At 45.4% G+C, this 22953-nt stretch overlaps 1 protein-coding gene across 1 annotated transcript in view; it reads right to left on the bottom strand.

Moving 5' to 3' along the window:
- DNAH11 (dynein axonemal heavy chain 11) overlaps positions 1–22953 on the bottom strand; it is a 289112-nt gene that overhangs the window by 183458 nt on the left and 82701 nt on the right. The window contains exons 30-32 of the mRNA XM_073333745.1: positions 4129–4362; positions 1217–1348; positions 115–275 (exon numbers count right to left, since the gene is read on the bottom strand). Coding sequence (XP_073189846.1) covers positions 115–275; positions 1217–1348; positions 4129–4362 — 527 coding nt within the window. The remainder of the gene's footprint in view (positions 1–114; positions 276–1216; positions 1349–4128; positions 4363–22953) is intronic.

A 22953-nucleotide genomic window follows, 5' to 3' on the forward strand; every position in this document is an offset into this window, starting at 1 on the left:
AAGAAGGACCGTAAACACATTTATGAAAGAACACAGAGGTTTGCTATGGAAAATTTAACTTTGTATTCTATTAAATGGATCAAGCAGAGATAGTTCATTATTAACAGTCAGTACCTGTCAGTCAGAGGTGTAATAACTAGACGAGAGGTATTTCCCAAATACTCATAAAAGTACTGGAACTGAGCATCGCAAATGTTGGCAAGGCAGTGTTTCTGGGCCTCATCCCATCTATGGCGTAGTTGTGACAACCAAGCAAAAGCTTGGGAGCTAGTGACCTAAAACCATCGCACAAACATAGCGTCATGTGGAAGCTGTGGAGATGAAAGAAACCAGACACTCCCAAAAGATTTAACTGTCATCAGCAGGTTTCACACCTTGTCTTTTACAAGTAATTACTACTACACGCAATTATAAGGGATTATACTTACTTCCAGGCATGCTGAGAGACATTGAACCAAATCGTAAACCCTGTATATAATGGAAACCACTTCAAGCCAGGGGGATGCAGCAGAACTCCCAGCATCCCTGGTTCCAGCACCTATGATTACCTCCCAAACCCTTTTCACTCTCCATCCAATATAAGGTGATATGCATTCAGACCACTGACATGTATCTGTAACTTCAGTTTCACCAGAACAAAAGTTGTGTGTAGAAATATATTTATCCTGCAACCACCATGCGAGACAGACAGGCCTCCAGTTCTGGAGGACTAAACAGAGATCAGAACAAAACAACTAATGGCTAAATAATCAAAGATGGAGAAGCTACATAGAGAAGCTACACAGAAAGACAGACTAGTTCCAGACATGCCTTCATGGAACCCATCATCTGAAGAACAGACTTGGCTTACCCAGGGGTAACTTGCACTCATAAATTTTATGATCTAAGGTTCTGAAATGAACCCTTTGCTGATCAAAGTTTGAACCTGGTTTGAACCATCCTACAAATGGGTAAAAAAAAAAAGTTCTTGGTTTGATTCATCACCCAAGTATGAGACTCCAGAATGCAATGTACCACAGAGAGAGGTATGGCCAGGGGTTCAGTACATGGGTGGGAAGCAGGTAGTCCTTGTGCCCAGAACTATATCATCTGCCCCTTCCTTATGCACTCATGCAAGCCTGGACACATGCTTGGCTTAAAGTCCTTTTCTTTTCTTTTCTTTTTCTTTTAAACCCTAAAACATTGTATGAAGAAAAAGTTACACCCTATAATTTACCTTTTGAGCAACAAGTTTTGCCACCACATCTCGAGCATGAACATCAATAGTGCAAATGGTCATGATCTTCTGTCTGTCACCTGAGGCAAGTTCTCCCAGCAACAAAGCAATGAGAGCGTTTAGCTGAGCAATCTAAAAAGATGACAATTTTGTTGCAACATTTCATTCCACTGCCCCAGTCACACCACTACAGGAGATACATTCTGCCTATATAATGAATTCAATTACCACATAAGCTATCTTGCACATGCATGGTTATAACTCACCAAGTATGTTTGGAACACTTGGATCAGTTCTGGGCATATCAGGAGTAAAAATATGGTGATTATTTGGAAGGCGTTTGGGGGAAAGGACTAGTTAGTTTGTCTAAAAAACAACTAATACAATAATGGCCCCAAACAGGAGCAGAAATGATTAAAGTGGTTCAGAGGAGTTAAATAGGACATTGGGATAAAGTTAAACAGAAACTTTTATAGTCAATATCAGGAAAACCTTCTAAATGGTGAGATCTATTAGACTGCAGAAACGCCTTTCAAGGAAAGGGGGGAAATGATTCTTTGCTTCAGACATTTTTACTGGACAAAGTATTTGAAAATATACTGTATGAAAGTACAATGGCTTGAGGTTTAAAGAAGTACAACAGAATGAATGGAGGAATTATTAAATGTGATATTAATGAAGTTACTTATAGCTGCACTGTGAAAATACCCTTAATGAATGTGTTTTCTTCAAAACACTTCACATTGATAGTAAAGAAGATCATAGCCTGTGACTGGGTACATGTTTAATTAGGCAAACAGAACATTAATAGAGTGCATATAATGTATTGTGTAAGCAATGTATGATACAGCTGTGTTGGTCAGTGTTCAGACCCTACTATGAAAAAAGGATTCAAGAATGAATTAGACCTCAAAAGCTATGCTTTTTCATTATTAGCATAATGCAATTTAGCCATCAGCTTTCTTGTAGTCCCCAGATTTAAGGGTCTGGTAGTTATCTAAGTGATAACTTAGTGATGACTTTTGAGAATTACAATTGTAATTCCTAATTTGTTTACTTTATAGCAAGATTTTTTTTAAATGGGTTATTTACCTTGGGTTTAGGCTACCATACCATAACTTCATGGGATACACTAATCTGATTACAAAGGACATTTGAATGGAAAAATTTCAAGTTGAATTACTCTGCACCCTGATAAGTCTCAAACACTTCCCCCCACAAAAAATGTTATTCATTTATAAAATCTTAGAAAGTTGCCTAATTTAGGGTGACCAGCTGTCCTGTTTTTATAGGGACAGTCCTGTTTTGGGGGATTTTTTCTTATATAGACGCCTTTTATCCCACACTCCCTGCCCCATTTGTTCACAGTTGCTATCCGGTCACCCTATCTAATGCATATAAGGTTCTCGGGTCCACTCCATGCTCTTAGGGGTGCAAAGGGAGCGTGTCCCAGAGGGGGAATAACTGGAACACAGAATAGTGGTGTATGGTGCCTAAAGACGAATCCCTGCTAGCTGGCACAGTTTAGAGTAGCCTGCTTCAGGGCCAGGGCTGAGAACCAAGGAATGGGCTCCTTGTGAGCACCCTTGCCATGTTCTACCGAGCAAAAGGACAAGAGGTACAGTATGTATCTGTTAGATGAAGAAATATAAAAAAAACATAGCAACTCATCAATTTTTAAGTAGACTTCTCTACCTCTTTCAAGGGGAGATGGAGGGATTCTGCTTAAAAATTGATGACACAATATCAGGCAGTGCTATGACTTACATAATTTGATGGGTTTGATTTTTTTCATTCTTAGCTTGCAGATATGATGAAAAAATTATTTAGTTCTGACATATCATCCATTATAATCAAATCAGATCTAGTTTTTAAAAATTAAGCTATTTAATTTGAAAGTTTGAAAGAAAAAAGAATGCAAACATTAGAACACCATTTTAAAATGAGAATCATGGGTAACAGCATAGCTGCTATTAAAACACCAGGAAATACCCATTTGGGGACTGGAACTAAAACTAACCAAAGTTTCAAACTGAGCTCTGAGGGCTTATTGTCAAATCAAACGAAGCACGGTCCTAACAGACCCACAGGTTTTGGCTTCCTAACATATGCATTATTACCCTCCCACTCTTCAGGCACATATATGTATGGGCGTGTGCACCCTAATATCATGGTGGTCCAATCAAGTTTTTGTTGTCTACCAGTATTCAGTACATTTGAATTACTACATTTTCAAAATTACTAGTGATCTTTGGGTGTCCCAATTTTTGGGTGCTCAAGTTGAGATGCCTTACAATAGGAATAGCAGCAATTCTGGAATGCTGAATGACAGCAGATCCTTCCTAATTTTCAGAGAGTGGTGGTCAGCACTTTCTGAAAACCAAGCCCCTGAAAGATGACTCAAGGTGCAGATCATACAACTAAGGCACCCAAAATCACCAATAGCTTTTGAAAATAAAAGCCCATATCACATTTTCTGAATAAATGCCCCCTCATCTGTCTTTAATTATCAAAAATACCTACCTCAAAGAGCTGAATTTGGTATTATCTACGTTTCCAGATTTGAGACAGTTTTAGGTCACAAACTATCCATGTTTGAGAAATACTAATAATTATAGAAAAAAATCCTATAGTTTGTAGCACCTTGGCTTTTACTCTTCTTCTTGCTCCAAAATGAACCCACAGAAAGCTATAAGGGCAATTTTCATTGATCATCTATAGGGGAAGAGAGAATCAGAAGCAAGAGGCATATTTCCTTTTCTTCAGAGGATGGCAATAGCAGGTAGCCAATAAATAGTCTGACTAAAAAAAAAAAAAAAACCATTTAACATGCCAGCGAAGCATTTCTGGGTGATCGGCACAGCATGAAAATGGAAACTTGTTTTCATACAATATAAGCAAGACATCAATACCTGTTTTTTATTGTAATCCTTCAGGGCCATTTCAAATCCCTCCTCCAGCCTGTTGAATGCTATTCCTACATCTGTTGTCCACCAGATTTGTGAGCTGGTAAGTGAAACTTGAGCTGGGTAGTCAAAAATCCATTGCTCTCTGGGCTTTTCTTCATAGGCAGCTATAGCCTCCATGATATGATGATGCACTGTTTTACACATGGTTTCTTCGAGTTGTTGTAACCAGGTCTCCACCTTTTGAAAAAAAGAGACATGCTGCATCAGAGTTCAGAATATTTTAATGAGGGAGAAGCTTCCTACTTTACTGGTATAATGAACAGTATTTAAACAGCTATTTGTCAAGGTATTTCTTTGCACTCATTAATAAAATAACACACACACACACAAACCCTTTTTTCTACTTCCAATTAGAACCAGTCTTCTTTCCATGTTTCGCCCTGTTTTCATCAAGGTTGTTTGGTATTGCAAGGCTATTTATGAGTGTTGCGATACTAGCATAGTGCCCTGCCCAGAAAAGTTCTTTATTATCTGAAGAACTGGTACAGAGTGGGCATTGGCAAGGCAGTCTTCCTGATGTCACTCTTCCAACATGCAAAAACCTTGTTTTGGAGGAACCACCTTTAAGAGGCAAGTTGAGCCACCTTGCATGTTCAGTCTCTGGCTTCCCTACTCAGACAACCAACAAGGTTGCCAATTAGTGCCAGTTGTGAGAGCAGTTTTCTAATGTGAACTCTTGTCTAATATGGGCAGTGGATCAAGACCAACAAATTCTTGTCATTCAACCGTCACCAGATGGTAACTACTTACTACTACTTTTTACCAGTAGTAACTACTATCAACTAACTACTTTCAGATGCTACCCAACTAGGTTCTGTGTGTATCCCATCATTAATCCTGTCCCACTTTTTTTTTTTTTTTAAAAAGAGTATGGAAACAATTATTGTGCAATGAACACCAAAGAACTACATGGGCTTAGAAAACCAGTCAAAATATTCGGCCGAAAAACTGGTGCTATAGATCTTGGCAGCCTCCTGTACAAAAAAAAGGAACATAACCATAAGAACACCAAATATAGGTGAAGCATTCTAGTCACATACATTTCCCCCTAAAATTAAACACATTTACAAGAACTATGGTGTATATTTAACAAGAACTATGTATTTTTTCTTCAGTTGGAAAACATAACTTTCTTTAAATTAGTGCTTGTAGTTTTAGCTAATAGTTATTTGTCTCCATGGTTTTCATTTCTCAGTTTCAGTAGCATTAAGGAATTTAACCTGATTGTCTGAAATTTAACCTTACTGAAAGAAAATTATTTTTGGGTGCGATAAAAGGATTAAAATTAAGTTTGATCGCAGACTAATATCTGCTTACATGTTCTGTTTGTATTTACAGATTATGCAGTGTCAAGTGTCATTTCAACTTTCCTTGCCAAGTATACATGATCGCTAATTGAAGATATAAAATATTCTTTAAAGCTTTCAGGGTGTGCAACAGTATTTTCCAGTTTGACTGGTGCCTGTCTAAGTAGGGTGTGGGGAGAGGTAGAAGGAAATAGCACAAACTTACCTCAGAAAGCTGCATGACCTTCGATCCATCCTGTCCCCATCCCTTCCCAGCCACTGCTTTTTGAAAACCACCTACTTTCCCTATATTTGTTTCATGGAAGCTCCCATAATGTGTTTGGCAGCAAGAACAGCTCACATATATAGGGCTACAGGCTCATGCAGCAGCCCAGGGGATCCCTAATGGAAACCGCTTCTCTGAGCGGCATGTAAGTTTCTGTGAGTAGAGAACAAGGAAGGAAAACTACCCTGGAAGGAAAATGGGGAGGCTATCACCAAGGAAGAGAGGGAGGGAAAAAAATATCACAACACTCAATCAAAACAAAAAGAGAACAGAAACAGAAAGGGATAAGAAGTGAGAAAATGGAGAGATGAAGGAAACTGGGCCAGGACATGAACAAGGATCCCTCATTAAGGCAACACCATCTGCCAATCCACACCACAAAAGGCAGGGGAGAGCCTCTAACAATAAACGAAAAAGAAAATGACTGACATAAAGGTTGAGATAGAATCAACTAACTACTTCTCTCTCCCTTCCAGGCAACACACTGATGAGAAAGGAGATAACAATGCATTTTGATCAATAAGTGGCTTATATGGTGACGTTTCTCCAATTATTGCAAAAATTAAAAGATCAAGACAGATATTTTGATTAAATGTGCTTGTTTCCCTATCAGTAGATTAGGGTTACACACACGCAAATCTAACAAGGGACAATGAGAGAGAAAAGGATCTGTTCTAAATAAATAAGGAACAAGGGTATTTGAAATCCAAAAAAAGAAGAAGAAGAAAAAAAAAAAGTGTAGAAAGCCTTAAGATATGTGGATTTCCAAGTTGAAACTGTCCCAAAAACAGTTACATGGCTGAAAACACAGACAGATATTGATCTCGATAGCACTGAAGAATCACATGAAGATTAATTTCTCTAAAGTAGTTGACCGAAGCAGGCTTTCCATCTTGTTGTAACTCTCCTTTTCATACTAACCACATAACCAAAAGTAGTTTTTGTGCACAAACAACACACAAGTAGCTTCTACTTTGCATTCGTCCCTTTTGTTTTTGGGCTCTATTACCTTGACTCATTTTTTATTTGTTGCCCATACTTGCCTTTACTCAGAGCCGCTGGGCTCAAAATTTATGGTGCATATTTTTTTGACAGCACATGTGGTGTTATTAGGTTTCCCAAACATCTAATGTAACATAACCTGTCTTTTAGATAGCCCCAAGTGTCTAAACACAGCATGTCTTCCTACTTTCTACTATTAAATATATTTTGGAACATAAATGTCAATAAGTATGCTCAGGAAGAGGAGATTACTTACTGTAACTGAAGATTCTTCAAGATGAGTGGTCCCTATTTAGATTCCAGATGTGGGTGTTCATGCATACCATGTGCTGGAGCTAGAACTGTTTGTAGAAATGTCCACTGACCAGTATGTGCATCGTGCAAGGACCACAAGGCACATCCAAGGTTTTAAGAGGCTGAGCGGGTCGATGCCGCTCCAGGTCCCTCTTACCCACAAACAATGGGAGGCAGCAGCAGAGGGTACGGAGGACAGGTATTGGAATCCAAATAGGGACCACACATCTTGAAGAACCTCCAGTTACAGTAAGTAACCTGTTCTTCTTCTTCAAGTAATGGTCCTTATATGGATTCCAGATGTGGGAGAGTAGCAAGCAGTGCTTAGCATGGAGGTGGGTTCACAGACTTGCAAGCAGTCTGTAGGATGGCGTGGCCGACTGCTGCATCCGCCACAGGGGTGTCCTGCCACAGTATGCTCATGAGAAAGGCCAACATGGCCACAAGCACCCACGTGGAGTGGGCTATGACTCCGGGGGCGGGGGAGAGAAATGTGAGAGAGCACCTAGTGTTCCTCAGTACAACGGGAGAGCCATTTGGAGAGATGTTGCAAGGAGAGGGCATGGCCCCGGCAGTGCTCCATGATGGTGAGGAAGAGCCAGGGTGAGACATGGAAGGTGCGGGTGCTATGGAGATAAAAGGCCAGTGCCTGGCAGACATCAAGAAAGTGCAGTGTTTGTGCCCTAGGGGAGATGTGCAGATTAGGGTAGAAGATTGGAAGGTGTATGCACTGGTTTAGGTGGAACAGGGAGGCCATCTTGGGGAGAAATTTGGGGTGTGTTGCGGTTCAAATACAAGACAGGACAAGCTTTAAGCAAGCAAGCAGGCTGGTCTGCCGACGGGCTGGTCCACCTGTCAGCTTTTCCACCCTCTCCTTTATTTCTCTCTCTCTCCCCCTGCGCACTACATACTCCAACAGATAAAAGAAATACACTGGCTTTGTATAATATTCTTATTTACCAATTTCTATCTACCGCATTCCTTGCCCTCGGGCCTTGAGCCCAGTTCTGGGAGGCTTCCCACGGTTCATGTCATCTGGGCGAGATTCCAAGGTTCATGCCCTTGAGAGGAGCCATGTGTGCACTGCTCCTACACAACACTCTGGGTGTGCCCTGAATGTTGCCAAGTGCATGAACCTTGCATGAATGCTACATCCCCTCCTTTTTTGTTTATTTGTGCTCGGCCATCTCATGGTAGCCATCAATTTGCTTTTGCAAGCCATATTAACTCCCGGACAGACAAGGTATAACTCATAGAGCCTGCCAGGGCGGGTCTCGACGAAGCCTTAACAAAAAGGAAATACATTGCACACAGCAACAGCAAAAAAATAAGCCCAAGAAGGTAAAGTGTAGTTGGCCGGGCCCCAATTAGCCATGCTAGAGTACTGGGAAGAGAGGTTCGCATAAGCAGCGAGCATCATCTCATTCCCTATTTCCTCAGGGTGATAACATACTGGAATAAGGCACGTACCTAACAATTCTTCAGCTGCTACAAAATCAAACAAACAAAAGTGGGTAACATTTGCTATTGAAGCTAATCTTTCCCATAGGTTTTATGTCATTCGGGCCCGTAACGGAGGAGGCGCTACCGAGTCAACCCCTACAGGAAATAGCAGGCACATAAGGCACACAATCAATACAGAATTAGCAGTGATTTGGGCGAGAATGGCCACAAACAGAGTCTCAGAAGCCTCTGGCTGTTGGTTTGCTGCCAGTCTTCGTTGAGCCGCGGCGACCAATGCTTTCACTGCTCCCCATGTCACGGGCTGGCTTGGGACGCTACGTCTCCTCCGTCTCCGTCCCGCCATTGTCGACCCGGGAGGCACCGCATTCTCCTCCAAGGTCAGCTGAAACTCCGGTATGGGGTTCGACAGCCCATGGTGCCACGCCATGCTGTTTCAGTGCCGGTCGCACACACCAGGCCGGAACCCACAACGGTCCTGCAGGGAGAGACACAGCAGCATATCCCCGACCCCAAGTAATTAAAGGTACTGGGCCCAACCATTGCGGATCGGGCAGCTGACGGTAATAGACACACGGTCTTTCCAGTACCTCGGACTTATGAAAATGCCGATCCGCGGGGGTCTGCTGATCTGCATTCAGCATTAAATTATTTAAAGTAAACAAAAGGATATGCAATTGTTGCTGAATATCTCCTAAGGTTCAGAGACGCAGCTCCCCTTGTTTTAATTGTTTGTCAAGCAACGTTTTTAGCGTGCAATTTGCACGTTCAACAATAGCTTGGCCTGTGGAATTATAAGGGATCCCGTGTTTGAGACGGACGTCCCATTGGGCACAAAAGGTGGATAGGGCTGTGGAGCAATAGGCTGGGGCATTATCCGTTTTTATCTGGCTCGGGTGACTCATAACAGCAAAACAGGCTAGCAAATGGTGAATAACTTTGGGAGTGTCTTCCCCACGCTATGGGGTCGCCCAGAGAAATCCCGAATAGGTATCAATGGAAACATGTAAAAACGAATAGGGGCGGAATTGTGGCACGTGAGTGACATCCATTTGCCACAGCTGATTCGCTGCGGTACCTCTGGGGTTAACGGCATAAGAAAAGGTAGGGGCAGCAGCGGCACAGTGGGGGCAGGAACGAACAATAGAACGTGAATGATCAGCAGGAATGTGAAACTGTCGGGCCAAAACAGAGGCAGACTGATGAAAAAAAGAATGGCTTTCAATGGGGTCAGAAAAAAGGGAATTTACCTGACCACGTAATGCGCGATCGGCGTGCGCATTACCTTCAGTGAGCAGCCCAGGCAGAAGGGTGTGACTGCAAATATGAGCAACAAAATAAGGGAAATTACGAGTGGTGAGGAGATACTGTAAGGACAAAAACAGGTGAAGAAGGTCCTCATCAACCTGAGGGGTAATAAGGGCAAGTGGTAAATGATCAATTACCTGATAAACATAATGCGTGTCCACAATTAAATTAAAGGGACAATCAGCAAAAAGTTGAAAGGCCAAAATAACAGCAGCCAGTTCTGAGCGCTGCGCGGGCAATGTAAAACGAGAATGCCAACGAGGGGGGTCACCTAATTGATAGGTGACAACACCGCGATGTGGAGAGCCATCAGTAAAAAGAGTGATAGCTGAAACAATAGGTCGAGAGCGGCTAAGATGATGTACGATTAGTGGTACCTTTTGTGTGATCACCAACCGAGGATCTTTTGGGGGATTATAGGAGATCTCTCCCACATAATCACAAAGAGCAACCTGCCAAGCCAAGGAGGTGTGATACAAGGAATCAAATTCACTACATGATAAGGGGAAAACAATGGCAACTAAATCAGTGCCCGTGAGTTGCACTGCATGGTGGCAGGATTTACGAACAAGATCGGACAGGGCGTCTAAATAAGGATAAATGTTCCGAGGAGGAGTGGATGACAAATATATCCACTCTATGATAGAGACGGCTGTGTCTGTACGAGGTACAAGCAGAGCAGCAGTAGGCGTATGAGGGGTGGCAAGGAGAACCAACCGCAGGGGACGAACCTCAGTAAGTCTATCCACAAACTGCTGACTCAACACTGCATTGATGTGTCGAATGCAGGCAAAGTGCTCCTCAGTGATGGCAATAACTGCGCCCAGTGCCCGAGCTCCACGTAGGAGCTCGAACAACGGCTGCAGCATCGATGTGGGGAGACAGAAGTAGGGTCGAATCCAATTTAAATGACCCAAAATTTGTTGTAATTGAACGAGGGTTAGGGGTTGGGGTAGAACCACTTCCGGGCGAACAGGGGCAGCATAGGTTTGTAAAACCTTATGCCCGAGATATTGGTAGGGATAAGAGCGTTGGATTTTTTCTGGTGCCACTAACAGGCCATTTTGGCCGAGAATCTGGGACAAATATTCAAGCTGTTGTGCTGTGACCTGGGGACCGCTAAGCAAAATGTCATCCATATAGTGGTAGACCTTTAGTGTAGGGTATCGGGCACGAAAAGGGGCGAGAGCCCAATCCACAAAAAGTTGACACAAGGTTGGACTATTTTGCATTCCCTGGGGCAAGACCTTCCACTGATACCTTTAAGAGGGTCGCTGATTATTATATTCTGGCACCGTAAACGCGAATTTTTCGCGATCTTGTGGGCAAAGCGGGATTGTGAAAAAACAATTTTTTAAATCTAACACACAAAGCTGATTGGTTTGAGGAATTAAATTCAGGTTCGGCAACCCAAACTGCAAGGGGCCCATGGGTTGGATGCATTTATTTCCCTTAAATTGTGTAACAGCCGCCATGCACCAGATTTTTTCTTAATAACGAACACCGGGGTGTTCCCAGGACTAGTGGAGCTCTCCAAGTGCTGTGCATGCAAATGTTGTTGAACAAGCAAATGAAGCGCTTTCAGTTTTTCTAGGGGGAGGGGCCACTGGTCAATCCATACAGGCTCTAAGGATTGCCATACCAATGGTAATGCGGAGGGCAAGGTGGGTGGGGGAGGGTTTGGGGCCATTATATATTAATATCGAGGGTGGTGTCCAGCTTTACAAGTAAGTCACGGCCCCAAATATTGAGGTGGACAGGGAGCACAAAAGGGCGGATCATAGCAAGGGCACGGCCTCCTGGTTTAGAGACTGTGACCCAAGACCCTGGGTTCGGGGGGGACCCGTCGTGCGGTTTCCCGACCCACTACGACACTGATTAGCCCAGTGATAGCCCTTCCAACACTTGGGGCACTTCTCTGAGGAGCGAGCGGGCGCCGTCGATGAGCGGCACTCCCGCTGAAAGTGACCCTCCTTACCACAGCGATAACAACGCTTCCCCTGCTTCCTGCTTTTCCGCAGGGTGGCGGCCAGAACTCCAGCTTTATGTGCCTGAGTTTCGATGTTTTGGCAGGCCCACAGCATGTCCGACAGCTCTAGAACGCCAGCGGTTTGTGCCGCCTGGAGAGCACGGCGGCAATCCTCGTTCTCATTTTCAGCCGCCATTTTAAACAGAATCTCCTGAGCTGCTGCAGGGCTATCCACCTGTCGGAGGATAGCCTCCTGCAATCTGTTGGTAAAATCCATAAAGGACTCTGATGCACCCTGACGGATACTGGCAAAGCTTTTAGTAGGCCTGTCTGAATCCAGGACCTTCCGGAAGGCATGCTGAGTGCAGGTGGAAATAATGGGGAAGACTGCCTGAGGGAGTTGAGACTGCATCTGAATGGTAGCAAACTGGCCCTCCCCTGCTAACTGCTCGTAAGTGACACCTTGCACTATATATACCTGGGCTTGGCGTTCCGCCATCTGCCGATAGTCACTAAGCCAAATAACATACTGACTGGGCGTCAGCATCATGTGCAACAGCGCCTTCCAATCTTCAGGGACCAGGGTGTACCCAGTATCTAGCCCTTCAAGGAGACCACGTACATACGTGCTAGTGAGGCCGAACTCGTGAATCGCTTTCTTTACCTCTCTGATCACCGAGTAAGGCAAACTGACCCAGTTTGCAAGCTGGTTGCCCTGGCCATCATCCTGCCAGGTCACCGGGCAAACTGAGACCAGATCAGTTAATTCCTCTGCTGTAAGATCTGGGCGAGTCTTCGCTGCATGAACCATTTGTTGCACCAGCGAAAGCCCCTGAGCAGACGCGGATGACCCCCCGGGGGGCCCCGGAGCATAGGGCCCCATGGGGGGACGGCGACCACTCACCGGCTCCAGATGGGAAGTCAAAGGAGGCGGCAGTAATTGAGGCACTGGGGGCGAAGCAGTGGGAGGGATGGCTGCAGGAGCGGACGGGGGTGGCGAGATCGGCAGCCACTCTATTGGCGCAGGAGAGGGTCTTTCCGAGGCGACACGCTGTATCGCATCGCCAGGAGGGGGGATGGCTGCAGGAGCGGACGGAAGTGGCGAGATCACCAGCCTCTCTATTGGCGCGAGGGAGGGCCTTTCTGAGGCAACACGCTGTATTGCGTCGCGGCAGAGGTGCCAGGCATGTAAAGCCTGCACGGGTGCCCGAGGCTCTTTGTGCAATGTCTGGCCCAACCGCTCCCAGTCCGCTAGCTTAAGAGTTCTGGCTTCAGGATACCACGGGCATTGGGCACTCACCTTCTGTAGCAGGAGAGTGAGTTCTTGAGCAGGGCAGTCATGCTGAGCCTTACACAGCAAATACTGTAGCTCATTACGGTGTTGCACTTGCAAAGCAGAGAGGGAGCTTCCCATACTTACCACAACGAAAAATACTCACCGGGATCCGTGAGGCGGATGAGTGACGCGTCTGAAACCCTTGCCGGGCGAGGTGAGTGCTGAGGGCCCCACGTTTGGGCGCCAGTTGTTGCGGTTCAAATACAAGACAGGACAAGCTTTAAGCAAGCAAGCAGGCTGGTCTGCCGACGGGCTGGTCCGCCTGTCAGCTTTTCCACCCTCTCTCCCCCCGCACATTACATACTCCAACAGATAAAAGGAATACACTGGCTTTGTATAATATTCTTATTTACCAATTTCTATCTACCACATTCCTTGCTCTCAGGCCTTGAGCCCAGTTCTGGGAGGCTTCCCACGGTTCATGTCATCTGGGCGAGATTCCAAGGTTCATGCCCTTGAGAGGAGCCGTGTGTGCACTGCTCCTACACAACACTCCGGGTGTGCCCTGAATGTTCCAAGCGTATGAACCTTGCATGAATGCTACAGGGATGCAGGACAGTTTCCTAGCACTTTGTGAAGGAGAGTAAAGGGCAGGTTGGTCATTATGCTGCCAGCTCACTAACCCATCGTGCTGAGGTGATAGCCACCAAAAAGATGTTTCATGGCAAGATGGGTGAGAGAGCAGGTTAAGATGGGTGAGAAGAATGGTTTAAGTGGCAAAGAGTCCTGTAGCACCTTTTAGACTAACAGACGTATTGGAGCATAAGCTTTTGTGGGTGAATACCTACTTCGATGCATGTACAAGGATGGTTTAGTGAGGGCAGGGAGGATGAGATTCAGGTCCTAAGAGGGGGTAGGCTTCCACACGGATCGGAAGGCATTTAGAAGACTGTGAAAGAAGTGGGCAGTGCTTGGGTGAGTGAAGATGGAAAACCCATCCACAGTGGGGAGAAAGGCACTGCGTGTCGCCAGGTGGACATGGACAGAGGAATGTGTGAGGCCCATCTGTCAAAGGTGCAGAAGGTAGGCCAGGAGCATGGGAATGGAGATGGAAGTCCAGAGGATAGCAGCGGTGGTGCACCCAGTCGGTGAAGTGTCATCATTTAGCTTGGTAGTGGGATCTAATAGATGACCAACTGCTGTAGTGAGGATGCCATGCACAGGGGCAGAGCACTCCCTGTCTACACATGAGCCTCATCCAAATACCAGGCCGTGAGGTGGAGCTGTATGCCTGTGAGAGAAGATTCAGGAGGGTGGGAAGGCAGATTTAGGGGGCAAGTGAAGAGGTGGAGGAGATGGTGAACCAATACTGGCAAGGCCAGGAGGAGGCTATGAGAATGACGGTAACATGATCCCATTGCAGCTTGTGCAGGATTTGCAGAAGCAGGGAAATGGGCAGGAAGGTATAGCAGAGTTCGGTGGTCCAGGGAAGGAGAAGGTATCACCCTGTGATCCCGGTCCAAGGGCTCCTCTGGAGCAGAAAAGGGGATATTTGTGGTTTGTGGCTGTCGCCTGGTATGCCCCATTGGCAAAAGACCAAGCGAAGCATGGGTTCATGGAGCTTACACTCGTGATTTGCATAGAAGGACCTGCTGAGCATGTCTGCCAGAGAGTTGCTGGTGCCTGGGAGGTGCATGGCATGAGGGGTGACCTTGTGCCGGAGGCACCAGTTCAGGAGGAGGATGGCCTCCGTGCAGAGGGAGGGGGACCGGGCACTGCCTTGCTTGTTGAACTATACAATCACCATTTTGTTGGACTGCAGTTTCATAGATTCATAGATACTAAGGTCAGAAGGGATCATTATGATCATCTAGTCCGACCTCCTGCACAACGCAGGCCACAGAATCTCACCTACCCACTCCTGCAATAAACCTCCCACCTATGTCTGAGCTATTGAAGTCCTCAAATCGTGGTTTAAAGACTTCAAGAAGCAGAGAATCCTCCAGCAAGTCACCCGTGCCCCATGCTGCAGAGGAAGGCGAAAAACCTCCAGGGCCTCTTTCAATCTGCCCTGGAGGAAAATTCCTTCCCGACCCAAAATATGGTGATCAGCTAAACCCTGAGCATATAGGCAAGATTCACCAGCCAGATACCCAGAAAAGAATTTTCTGTAGTAACTCAGATCCCACCCCATCTAACATCCCATCACAGGCCATTGGGCCTATTTACCATGAATATTTAAAGATCAATTAATTACCAAAATCATGTTATCCCATCATACCATCTCCTCCATAAATTTATCGAGTTTAATCTTAAAGCCAGATGATCTTTTGTCCCCACTGCTTCCCTTGGAAGCCTATTCCAAAACTTCACTCTTCTGATGGTTAGAAACCTTCGTCTAATTTCAAGTCTAAACTTCCCAATGACCAGCTTATATCCATTTGTTCTTGTGTCCACACTGGTACTGAGCTTAAATAATTCCTCTCCCTCTCTGGTATTTATCCCTCTGATATATTTATAGAGAGCAATCATATCTCCCCTCAACCTTCTTTTAGTTAGGCTAAACAAGCCAAGCTCCTTGAGTCTCCTTTCATAAGACAGGCTTTCCATTCCTCGGATCATCCTAGTAGCCCTTCTCTGTACCTGTTCCAGTCTGAATTCATCCTTCTTAAACATAGGAGACCAGAACTGCACACAGTATTTCAGATGAGGTCTCACCAGTGCCTTGTATAACAGTACTAAAACCTCCTTATCTCTACTGGAAATACCTCGCCTGATGCATCCCAAGACCGCATTAGCTTTTTTCACAGCCATATCACATTGGCGGCTCATAGTCATCCTATGATCAACCAATACTCCAAGGGCCTTCTCCTCCTCCATTACTTCTAATTGATGCGTCCCCAGCTTATAACTAAAATTCTTGTTATTAATCCCTAAATGCATAACCTTACACTTCTCACTATTAAATTTCATCCTATTACTATTACTCCAGTTTACAAGGTCATCCAAATCTTCCTGTATGATTTCCCGGTCCTTCTCTAAATTGGCAATACCTCCCAGCTTTGTATCATCTGCAAACTTTATTAGCACACTCCCACATTTTGTGCTGAGGTCAGTAATAAAAAGATTAAATAAGATTGGTCCCAAAACCGATCCCTGAGGAACTCCACTGATAACCTCCCTCCAGCCTGACAGTGCACCTTTCAGCAGGACCTGCTGTAGTCTCCCTGTTAACCAATTCCTTATCCACCTTTCAATTTTCATATTGATCCCCATCTTTTCCAATTTAACTAATAATTCCCTATGTGGCACGGTATCAAATGCCTTACTGAAATCTAGGTAAATTAGATCCACTGCGTTTCCTTTGTCTAAAAAAATCTGTTACTTTCTCAAAGAAGGAGATCAGGTTGGTTTGGCACGATCTACCTTTTGTAAAACCATGTTGTATTGTGTCCCATTTACCATTGATCTCAATGTCCTTAACTACTTTCTCCTTAAAAATTTTTTCCAAGACCTTGCATACTACAGATGTCAAACTAACAGGCCTCTAGTTACCCGGATCACTTTTTTTTTCCCCTTTCTTAAAAATAGGAACTATGTTAGCAATTCTCCAGTCATACGGTACAATCCCGGAATTTACAGATTCATTAAAAATTCTTGCTAATGGGCTTGCAATTTCATGTGCCAATTCCTTTAATATTCTTGGATGAAGATTATCTGGGCCCCCCGATTTAGTCCCATTAAGCTGTTTGAGTTTCGCTTCTACCTCAGATATGGTAATATCTACCTCCATATCCTCATTCCCATTTGTCATGCTACCATTATCCCTAAGATCCTCTTTAGCCTTATTAAAGACTGAGGCAAAGTATTTGTTTAGATATTGGGCCATGCCTAGATTATCCTTGACCTCCACTCCATCCTCAGTGTTTAGCGGTCCCATGTGTTCTTTCTTTGTTTTCTTCTTATTTATATGGCTGTAGAACCTTTTACTATTGGTTTTAATTCCCTTTGCAAGGTCCAACTCTACTTGACTTTAGCCGGTCTCACTTTATTCCTACATGTTCTGACCTCAATAAGGTAGCTTTCCTTGCTGATCCCTCCCATCTTCAACTCCCTGTATTAAATATTAAATGCTTTCTGCTTTTTCTTAATCACCTCTCTGAGATGCTTGCTCATCCAGCTTGGTCTACAACTCCTGCCTATGAATTTTTTCCCCTTTCTTGGGATGCACGCTTCAGTTAGCTTCTGCAGCTTTGATTTAAATAATCCCAGGCCTCCTCTGCCTTTAGATCCATAAATTCCTCAGGTAAATCCACTTCCCTAACTAATTTCCTTAATTTTTGAAAGTCAGCCCTTTTGAAATCAAAAACCCTAGTTGCAGATTTATTTTTGTTAATCCTTCTGTTCAGTATGAACTGAATTAGCTCATGATCACTTGAACCAAGGTTGTCCCCTACAACCATTTCTTCTATGAGGTCCTCATTACTCACCAAAACCAAATCTAAAATGGCTTCCCCTCTAGTCGGTTCAGCAACTACTTGATGAAGGAATCCATCAGCTATCGCATCTAGGAAAATCTGAGCCCTATTATTATTACTAGCGCTCGTCCTCCAGTCTATATCTGGGAAGTTAAAGTCTCCCATTATCACGCAGTTTCAATTAGTATTTACTTCATTAAAAACATTGAAGAGGGCTCTATCCATATCCAAATTAGATCCCGGCGGTCTATAGCACACCTTAAGCACTATCCCAGCGGAACTCTAGTAGTTTTCTTCCCCAATGTAATTTTTACCCAGACAGACTCTGTCTTATCCATTCCATATTTCTTTAAATTCTACCTCATCACTGATATACAATGCTACTCCACCACCTTTACCTTTATTTCGGTCTTTCCTAAACAGCACATACCCTTCAATACCTGTAGTCCAGTCATGACGACTACTCCACCATGTTTCTGTTACCCCTATAAAATCTGGTTTCACTTCTTGCACCAGTAGCTCTAGTTCCTCCATTTTGTTTCTGAGGCTCCCCACACTGGTGTACAAACATCTTCATTTTTGCTGTTTGGCCTCGCTCACATTCTGTACCCTATTAGGCACGGTCATTCTACAGCCAGTATAACCTATTAGACTGGAATCCACACTGCCCTTCCTCCTTATATACATTCTCCTACCCACGGCTGTATCCTTTCTTACTTCGTTTTCTTCCCTCACAATGCTAAAATCCAGCATGGAGATTACCTGGACATCTCCCAACCATCTCTCCCAAATTCCTAGTTTAAAGCTCTCAATCAGTTGTGCCTGCCTCCATCCTAGAAGTCTATTTCCTTCCCTACTCAGATGAAGTCCATCCTGAGAGAAATGTTCTCTGTCCATGAATGCCTCCCAGTGGCCATACATCCCAAAGCCCTCCTTACAGCACCACTGCCTAAGCCATCTGTTGATAGTCATAATCTTGTCACACCTTTGTTGCCCGTCTCTAGGAACAGGCAGAATCCCACTAAAGATCACCTGAGCCTCGATTTCCTTAAGCATCTTCCCCAGCCTAATATAGTCTCCCTTAACACTTTCCAGCGAGAATCTAGCCATATCATTTGTTCCCACATGAAGGATAATTACGGGATTCTTTCCTGCTCCCTTTAGGATCCTTTTCAACTTCAGGTCTACATCCTGTATCTTAGCACCTGGAAGACAGCACACCCTTCTATTCTCTGGATCAGCTCTGGTTACAAGCCTGTCTATTCTTCTCAGTAAAGAGTCCCCAATCACATAGACCTGCCTTTTCCAGGTGACGATGCTATTCTCCTATCAGTCTATCCCCTGTTCCCTCTGGCTGCAAGTTCTTTCCATTCCTATTCTCCCTTGTGATCCTCTTCAACCCATCCTGTATCCTCCTGGGGCTCATATTTGGTGTAGTCTCCAGTGACACTTCCCCTTTTCCTATAGGACTAGCCACTCTTCTCTTCTTCCTTGCCCTTCCACCTTCAGTGACTACCTGCTGAGCCCCTTCTTCATTTTCCAACTCTGCAAACCTGTTCTTAAGCTCAGCTGAACGTGGCAGGATCTGATAAGGGGCAGGAAAGTCTGATAGGCCAGGTGGGCAACCTGAAATGCCAATATATTGATGTGCATCCATGCTACTTGCAGTGTCCAGATGCCTTGAGCCAAACAGCCCTCCAGATCAGCACCCCACCCAACAAGGGAGATGTCCGTGGTGAGAGTGGTGCGGGGAGAGCGAACAGGATGCCATCTACGACCTTTGATGGGTTGGTCCACCACATGAGGGAAGCTAGAACAGAAGGGGGAAGCAGAATATGCTTGCCCAAGTGGTCCATCTGAACCATCTTGTAAATCTACTGGAGCTACAGTTGGAGGAAGCAGATATGCAGGCAGGCATGAGGAGTAATGGAGGTGCAGGCTGCCATGCAGCCAAGGAGGGAAAGGCTCTGGCGAAGTCGCGTATGAGGCGACTTTGCCCTTTGGCGGCACGAAGTAATAAGGGGAATAGAATCCACAGCCATGGTAATGGTGGCGGATGCATTCGATGGAGCCCCTCCAGAGGAGTGTCTGTGCCTCTTCTTAGAGGAAACTATGACAGGAAGGATCCCCACAACGGGTGGGTGACATGGGGGGGGGGAACGAGTGGAACTCTATCTAGTACCTGACAGATGATGTCAAGTACCCATTGATCAGTGGTGATCTTGCCCCAATTGTGGGTGAACACGGCAAGACAGCCCCTGAAGATGATATGGGATGCTGCAGGAAGGGTGTGAGGTGGTTCATGGGTCTTGAAGGGGGAATCAAAAGGGCTGCTTGGATGACAGTGAAGTTGGGCCGAGGCAGTGGAAGTGGCAGAATAATGGGGTCACTGGGTATGTTGGCAATGGTGAGAGGCCTTCCATGAGTATTGAAAGTAGGGCTGGTAGGTGGATCAGAGATGGGGGTGGAAAGACGGTCTCTGCTGTCAGTAGGTCGGAGCCAGGGTGTAAATGCTGAGTGAACGTACGGTGGCATGGGAATTCTTTAAAAGAGTGGAAGGATTTGTCCATACTGTGGCTGAAAAGCTTGTGGTTGTCAAAGGAGAGGTCCTCAAGGGTTGTCTGGACCTCTTTAAGGAAGCTGGAGGGCTGGAGTCAAGAATTCCGGCGGAGAACGACAGCAGTTGCCAGAGCGTAGGATGCAGTGTCAAGGGCATTGACTTGCAGCCTGAAGGGCCACCTTGGCGATGAGCTTACCCTCATCAAGTAACACCTGCAAGTCCTGCTGTTTGTCCACCAGAAGGGCTGGAACTCCGCTAGCTTAGAATAGGATAGGAAATCATATTTTGCCAAGATAGCTGGTAATTGACAGGGAAGTAAATCTTGCACCCCAAAAAGTCCAACTTCTTTGCCACCCAGACTGGAGGAGTGGCCTTGAGGTGTTGCTGTCGGGCATGCTCAGTCGCTGCACGGACCACAAGCGAACTGGGAGGGGGATGAGTGAATAGGAAATCCATACCTTTAGATAAGAGGAAGTAGCGGCATTCAGCGTGCTTCAGGGTGGGAACACAGGAAGCCGGGGTGTGTCAGACTGCCTGGGCTGGGTAGAGGATGGCCTCATGTATCAGGAGAGCAGTCCGGGAGGGCCCTGACCTTGGGTGGCACGTGATTCCTCCATTTGGGGAGGCTGGATGTGCGCGGACCATGGCCCTGCACCGAGGCCTACCCCTGCTTGGCCCCCTCCCTCTGAAGCCATGCCCACACTCCACCACCGGCCCTATATGGCCCCTTCTCCCAAGGCCCCCCGCTGACCTCTCACACCTCTTTGCCTGCCCGCCCCCCCGATCTCCCCACCTGCCCGGCCACTCACCATTTGCACATGCCTCTTCACCCCCTCCCCCAAAGCCCCCATGAGGCCAGAGAGGGGATGGGAAGATGTGGAGCAAGGATGGGGCCTCGGGGAAAGAGGACAAGTGGACGCAGGTCCTCAGGGTGGAGCACGGGCAGGGCCACAACCCTTATGCCCATGGCTATGCTTCTAATGTGCACGGTGTTTCTACGGTTGTAGCGGCACCACGGGTAGTGGCGATGGGAGGGAGGCGGGACTCTCACTAGTAGTCACAGTCACAGTTCCAGTGGATCTGCTGGTCCCGGTTCCAAATGTGCACGTGGGCACATAGCTTCATCCATCAGATACTTGTGGAGGCGGAGTTCTCTTGCTTCCTGAGTGTGAGGCAGGACTGAGTGGCAGATGGAGCAGTGGGCGACGATGTGGACATTGCCAAAGGAATAGAGGCAACGGTGGTGCTTGTCACAGAGAAGGAACGCAGGCATGAAGCACAGTTCTTGAAGCCGGCCTGCCAGGACATAGACCCCAGAAGGGCAGGATGTGTGCACAGGGACACCCCTTGAGGGGAAGAAATCCAACAGCAGAACAAAAAACTAATGACTGTATACAACTAGAAAAAACTGGAAACCTATCCACAGAAGGCAAGAATGGACAAAGAGTTCTACTAGCAAGCTAAGAGCACCGAGGAACAGGGGTGCTGACCCTGGTCATGCGGCGGTAAGAGGGAACTGGAGTGGCGTCAACCCACATAGCCCCTTAAAGCCTCAGACACACCACGCAGCCGACACAAGTGCGAGTCAATGGACACTACTGTGAACAAGTTCTGGTTCTGAAACATGGGACGCATGCACACCCACATCTGGAATCCATACAGGGACCATCACTCAAAGAAGAACGAAGAGTTACAGTACCTGTGTTGGTCGCAGTATATTAGCAAGATAAGGTGGGAGAGGTAATATCTTTTATCATACCAACTTCTGTTGGTGAGAGAAGCAGCTTTCAAGCAACAGAGCTCTTCTTCACATTACAATATATGATGAAGATATAAAGGATGCAAGAAACAGCTTTATATGATACATTTCTTGCACAAATGATCTCATGGTTGCTTGGCCCTTAGATTCCAGTGAAGTTACCATTTGTTAAAAGAGCTAAAGCCATCCAAACACAATCTGTCTGAGTACCAACACTCAGAGACGGTCCATAAATATCAAATGTGTTTGTGGAGGCCCATGTCTCCAGTGGGAAAAACTGTATAGCACCCATCCTAAGCTTATGTTGGTGAAGAGGCTATGCCATCAATAATTAAAGTTCTGTACTGGTGTAATTTTAAAAAAGATGCTAGAGGAGTTATATTTTTGTCCCTGCAAAATAGGTTTTATAGATACCTGAGGGTAAAGGTGAAAAGATGCACCATCCAATCTAATTCTGAACAACGCAGATACATGGCTTTCAGAACCTTCCATGGGAAACTTGTACATACAATCTTTTGTGATTTGGTTCATTCCTTTCCATAATCCTTCCCTCATCAATCCTATGACCTTAATCGTATATTAAAATGGAATGGAACTCAGAAATTGAACAAAAAACCCACAACCATCAATGTTTGGAAGGCTCTTCACATCAGAAAGTGAATCCACAGAACATTCTGTGGTTGCCACTCTCTTGCTTTACAGCTCACTAATTAAAAGAGAGTTTTCCATGCTATCAGGATTGGGTTTAGTACTGCTTTGTGAACCGGTGCAGTCAGTATTCAAGAGAGCAACTGAATGCTCTGCCTAGAGAAGTATTATAGACGCTGTCACTAGAAGTGTTTAAGAAGAAATTAGGAAAAAACCCTTGAAAAGCAACCATGTAGGGGAAAATCTTGCTCCATGCTACCACTTGGAGTCCAAACCCAGGATATCTTTTCAGCCATCATCATTTATGAGTCCATGATCGTTGCTGATGAGAGAGCGCAAAATGCTGCTACTGCGTCCTCCCCCATCGTCTATATCTTTTAATCTTCAGGAAAAAAAAGTGTGACAGGTTAATCTGTGTGAGACTGATCACGTGACCGTCAC

This window comes from Lepidochelys kempii, chromosome 2, assembly GCF_965140265.1.
Source record: "Lepidochelys kempii isolate rLepKem1 chromosome 2, rLepKem1.hap2, whole genome shotgun sequence".
Classification (NCBI taxonomy): domain Eukaryota; kingdom Metazoa; phylum Chordata; order Testudines; family Cheloniidae; genus Lepidochelys; species Lepidochelys kempii.